The following is a 5997-nucleotide window of genomic DNA, read 5'->3' as shown; positions in this document are numbered from 1 at the left end:
GTGGCCGGGAGCGGCCACTGCACTCCAGTCTGGGCGACAGAGTGAGATCCAACACAAAAAAAAAAAAAGAAAGAAAGAAAGAAAGTATACAGTGCAGATTACAAATGAGAAGCTGGCTATGGTTAAAGCGGAACCAGATGTTAAGAAATTAGAAGACCAACGTCAGGGTGGCCAAATAGAAGAGGTGATTCTTCAGGCTGAAAATGAACTAAGTCTGGCGAGAAAAATGATGCAATGGAAACCTTGGGAGCCGTTAGTGGAAGAGCCTCCTGCCAATCAGTGGAAATGGCCAATATAATCATTAAATGACTTTGGTGGGTTGATGGGAAACTGATGTAATTAAACATTCTGTTATATTAAAAATGTGTCCATATTATTGACAACTTATAATTAAGAAAACTGAGAGAATATATTTAGGAAACTTATTAAAATTAGTGATTATGGTAATAGGGTCTTGTGAATAGGTTTTTGATTTGTAAAATGTTCACACAGATTACTTCAAAGATGTGGTTTCTTTGAGCAGAGAGGTTGTGGGAAGATTTGAAAATTAATTAGAAAAATCTCTACAGATTTTCTTTTTTTCTTTTCTTTTTTTTTTTTGAGTTGGAGTCTCACTCTGTTGCCCACAGGCTGGAGTGCAGTGGCATGCTCCCTGCCACCACAGCCTCAACCTGCTGGGCTCCGGCGATCCTTCCGCCTCAGCCTTCCAAGTAGCTGGAACTACAGGCGCGCACTACCACACCCGGCTAATTTTGCGATTTATTGTAGAGATGAGGTCTCGCCAAGTTGCTCGGGTGGGTCTCGAACCCACGGGCTCTGGCAATCAACTCACCTCAGCCTCCCAAAGTGCTGGGATTACAGGCTAAGTCACCAAGCCCAGCTCCTACAGATTTTCAAAGCAGAGGCTATAACCAAAAATTTCTTTAGTAATATCTTCAATATGCATTTAATTTTTTAAATTATTCTGACAAGAGAAAAGGCCCTTAATTATTATTGTCTAAAATCTATAGGTCACTGCTTGAAGTAAGTAGTAAGAGGGAATATTTTTAAATGTGATAAAATAGCAAAAGTAGCTGGTGATAAAACTTGAAATTGTGGTTAACCTCCTTGGCTGTGATCTTATGTATATAAGATAGAATTTAAATATATACTTATATACTGATTACAAAATCCATAATAAATGTCATTTTATTTAAAAAAAAAAAAAAAAGAATTTGAGTTTCAGCCGCATTTATCGATCGTGTCACTTTTTGGTCCTGTCTTCCTGGTGTCAGAGGTGTCTCATAGCTTTTATCAGAAGGACCCAGCAGAAGCATTCATCAAGCTTGCCATAGAGTAAAGGGAGTTTACAAGGCCTAAGACATCATGCATCACGCAAAAGTTATACAAATCACAAAACTTATGATTACATTGATACAAAAGTTATACAAATCACAAGGCTTATGATTATATTGATACTACATTATTCAAACTTATAACCACTCAGAAAAAAAGGAGTAAATGGGGATTTGTATCTTTCCGTTGATTAGGTGTATAGTCTATAGAGAAGTCAAGGATCCCCTGAAGTTACTTACTGAGAATGATTAGGAGATAAGGGGATGTGCTCAGGAATGTGCGGTAGCACTTGAATCCTTGCTATGCCCTTCTCTAGGGGCTGTGACAATATGGATGGACATTAGCTGATCTCTGTACCGCTTCCTCTGACTCTAGAGAAAAAGAGTTAAACAGATTGTGTGTCTACTCCCAAAGATGTCATGGTCTACAGGAAAGACAGGCAAGAAATCAGTGACCACAACTAACATGTGACGTATTAGAACCAAGGAATTCAATGATTTGGGGGAACATGTGGAGGGACTTTTAACTCAGCCTGAGGAAGCATTCAGGAAGCTCCTGGATCTGGTCTCTCTTGGAATCTCATGTCCCTTAAGGTTTGTCAGATGCTCTTGGGTCCTTCCACTAAATTCCCTTTTGACCTCAACCTCTTTTTTTTCTTTCTTTCTTTTTTTTTTTTTCTTTTTTTGAGACTGAGTCTCCCATTTTGGCCAAGCTAGAGTGGCACACTCACTGTCACTGCAGCCTCGACCTGCTGGACTCAGGCAATCCTTCCACCTCAGCCTTCCAAGTAGCTGGAACCACTGGCTAACTTTTTTTTATTTATTGTAGAGATAAGATCTTGCCAAGTTGCCCAGACTGGTCTTGAGTCCCAGCAATCCTCAATTGCTCAGGCAATCCTCTTGCCTCCACCTCCCAAAGTGTTGGGATTACATTCCCAGCTTGGCTTCAGTCTCTTTAAAGAAGGTTTTGGTCACTTACAACTCTTGTGTTAACTCTTGAGGGGTGAATGGAATTTAGCCAGACAAAAGACACAAGGAAGGGCATCCAGTGACAGAGAACAGCATACACAAATTTCAGCATGGAGAGTTCAGAGACTTCTCTGGGGCTAACATCCCAGCCTCCTTTCTCCAACCTGTGTTTGTTCTACCTAATCCTGCCTACCCAGCCATATCTGAGCTTCCTTGGAAATGGAAGACTGGGATGCTACCTGGACTTTTCAATTGATCTGGAGTGATGTAAACTCAGGGAGTGTCTATGGGCAGAAAAAAGCAGGGAAAGCTGGTTTACCTAGAAAGAAGAGTAAAACAGACCTGCCAGTGGAGATGAAGAATCGGTGGCCCCAAAGAGAGCAAGCCTGAGAAAGGAGCTATCTTTCTGTCCTGGTTCTGGTCCCTTTTGGAATCTCATGACCCTTGGGGTCCATCTGATATGCCTGGATCCTTTCACCAAATTCCTTTCTGGCTTCAACCTCTCTAAAGGAGGTTTCTGTCACTTACAATTAAAGAAACCTAGACTAAGGTAGACAGCACGATGTATTAGGGGAAGATAAGGAATCCAGAATGGCCAAGCAAAGACCATACCAGATGCAAGATATGATAGGCAGGACATGGGCCTGGGCCAGTAGGCAAGGCCAAACCCCAAAGGAAGCTTTAAATCCTGTGCTAAAATACTTGACCTTTATCTTACAGTCAGTCAGAGCCTGGAAGAGCTCTAAGCAGATGAACAGTATAATTCGATTGCTCCTCTGAGCTGGTGCATGAATGCTCTGAAAAAGGGCAGAGGTTCAGGCAGGAGTCCAGTAAGGAGACTATAGCAGAAATGGTGAGGGTCTGGACAAAGTAATGCATGGGAGTGGAGACAGAAAGTTGAGTTTAAGAGATCTTTCAGGAAAACCAGCAAGACTTGCCTATCAGCCGGATGGGGGATGGGGCAGTGAGAAAAATGGGTACTTCAGTCCACAGCTTGGACAAATGGTTTGAAGGGGCAGGTTTTGAGGAAAGTTGCTGGCTTCAAATTTGGACTTTTGGTGAGGGTACGAGTAGACGTGTCAAAGTGCACTGGCTAGCTCTGAAAGCCCAGGAAACATTGGCTAGCCTAGACACACATTTTTGGAGACCAGTCTCACAGAGATGGCAAATTATTAAAGCCACAGGAAATGGTGACGTTACCCAGGGAAATTGGAGAACAGAGAAAGGACAGAAAAGGGGAGAGAACAGAATTCCGTAGAATGCCAGCACTCAAGGACTAAATGAGGAAGAGGGGCCTTTAAAAGAGACTGAAGCCAGGCTCGGTGGCTCAGCCTGTAATCCCACGCTTTGGGAGGCCGAGGTGAGTGGATTGCCTGAGCCCGCAGGTTCGAGACCTGCCTGGGCAACTTGACGAGACCTCGTCTCTACAATAAATCAAAAATCAGCCGGGCGTGGTAGCATACGCCTGTAATTCCGGCTACTCGGTAGGCTGAGGCAGAAGGATAGCCAGAGCCCAGCGGGTCGAGGCTGCGGTGGCTGGGAGCAGCCACTTCACTCCAGTCTGGGCGACGGAGTAAGACTCCAACTCAAAAAAACAAAACAAAAAAGAGACTGAAAAGAAGCCAAAGACACCGGGGGGAAAACAGGAGCCCAGGAAAACAGAACTTTGAGAAAGAGGAAGTGTGTCATGTGAGAAAGTGATGCTCTCATACATTACCGGTGGGAGTGGAAATCTGACCACTTTTTACCATCTCTTCCACTATCACCCTCCTTCAGGACACCAATATCTCACTTCCAAAATGACTGAAATAACCTCCCAGCCGGTCTCCCTGCCTCCCCCTTTCCTACATTCTCCACCTGGCAGCCAGGTTGATGAAGAGCCTACTCACAGTCCTCTACTCTTGTCCTTCAAGACCTGGCCTGATGTGGCTCATGGCTTCCTTTCTAGCGTCATCTCCCTAAAAAAAAAAAAAAACCATCACTGCCCTCCAGTCACATCAGTCCCCTTCTCATTCTGAGACATGCCAAGAACAATCCTGCCTCGGGACCTTTGCACTTGCTGTTCCCACTGCCTGGACTGAGCTTCCCCTAGATATTTCACTTCCTTTGGGTCTCTGCACAAATGCTGCCTTGCCAAGGAAGCTTTCCCTCACCACCACCCCCAGACTAGCCCCACTCACAGCCCCCCACTTTGCCCTGCTTTATTCAAAACCCTATCACCACTTGACATCATATTTATGCTTATTTGTTTGCTGTTATGTGCCCAGCAGAATGTAAGCTCCGGAAGGACAGGGCCCAGGTCTACTTGAACCATTGCAATATCCCCAGCACCTATATCAGAGCCAGGAAAATAATGGTTGTCAAATACTTGTTGAATGAACACACTTGATAATATATATCCAAAGTCCTGCCACCCGGATTCCACTTCTAAGTATTTGTCCTCATGAAGCAATGATGGTTATCCACAAAGATCTAGGTACAGGTATGTTCGCTGCAGCATTGTTTACATTGGTTAGACAATCAATGGTCCATCCAGACAGAAAATCCTGTGCTGCCAGAAATGAGGCTGCAAATGAATATTTACAAACAGGAAAAGAATTTCCCAAAGTAGCAAGCCTTCCTGCTCCAGCACAAGGAGACATAAGAAAAGCACATGCAAAATTGTGAGGCCCCTGTTAACTTTAACAGTCAAAGCAGGGAGCCAGTGTCCTCAAACTCTGTGAGGTGAGAGCACATTCATTCTTCAGCACAATGGATGGTCAAAGTGACAGGAACTAATGTGTACCAGGAATGACAAGAGAAGGTCATTCTTTTGAGCAAACAGTGGACTCTGTCAACTCTGGATTAAAAGACCAGGCGTGGTGACTCAAACCTGTAATCCCAGCACTTTGGGAGGCCAAGGTGAGGGGATTGCCTGAGCCCACGGGTTCGAAAACAGCCTGGCAACTTGGCGAGACTTCATCTCTACAATAAATCAAAAAATTAGCCAGGCGTGGTAGCGCACACCTGTAGTTCCAGCTACTTGGAAGGCTGAGGTGGAAGGATCGCCTGAGTCCAGTAGATCAGACCCTGGGGTGGCCATGAGAATGCCATTGCACTCCAGCCTGGCCGATTGAGTGAGACTTCAACTAAAAAAAAAAGATTGACTTAACTATCCTCAAAAATTATCATTATGGGTATTCCCAAAGGGAAATAATTGTAAATTTGAGCTTTCTTGCTTATAACCCTTTTTCTCCCCTTTAAGACAATTTTGGTATAGCAACACTTCCTAAAAATACCATATGGTATTATAACAAAACAGATTGTATTGAGGGAAAAACAAAGCAGGCTACAATATACCTCATTTTTATTTTTTTTTAAGTGTTATATGTGAAGAAGACATGGAAAGAAGTACAACTAGTTGCTGACCCTGTTTATCTCTTAGGGTATATGGTGTTTATTGTCTTCTTCTGCTTTTCTGAATTGTCATTTTTTTTTTTTAATAGAGACAGGGTCTCACTGTGTTGTCTAGGCTGGTCTCAAACTCCTGGGTTTAAGCAATCCTCCTACCTCTACTTCCCAGGGTGCTGGGATCATAGGCATGAGCCACCACATCCAGCCTGAATTTTCTAATTTTTAATACAAGATCATCTTTTTTTTTTTTTTTTTTTGAGTTGGAGTCTCACTCTGTCGCCCAGACTGGAGTGCAGCGGTT

At 43.6% G+C, this 5997-nt stretch overlaps 1 protein-coding gene across 1 annotated transcript in view; it reads left to right on the top strand.

Moving 5' to 3' along the window:
* LOC103276353 (NADH dehydrogenase [ubiquinone] 1 alpha subcomplex subunit 5-like) overlaps window positions 1-363 on the top strand; it is a 2909-nt gene extending 2546 nt beyond the window's left edge. Inside the window, exon 3 of the mRNA XM_021706588.1 lies at window positions 130-363. Coding sequence (XP_021562263.1) covers window positions 130-298 — 169 coding nt within the window. The 3' untranslated portion in view covers window positions 299-363. The remainder of the gene's footprint in view (window positions 1-129) is intronic.
* The last annotated feature ends 5634 nt before the right edge of the window (window positions 364-5997 follow it).

The sequence above is a fragment of the Carlito syrichta genome, unplaced genomic scaffold (genome assembly GCF_000164805.1).
Source record: "Carlito syrichta isolate Samal-C Ts95f unplaced genomic scaffold, Tarsius_syrichta-2.0.1 Scaffold115728, whole genome shotgun sequence".
Taxonomy (NCBI): Eukaryota; Metazoa; Chordata; class Mammalia; order Primates; family Tarsiidae; genus Carlito; species Carlito syrichta.
The sequence above is the reverse complement of the archived record's forward strand: the minus strand, read 5'-3'. Positions and strand labels throughout refer to the sequence as shown.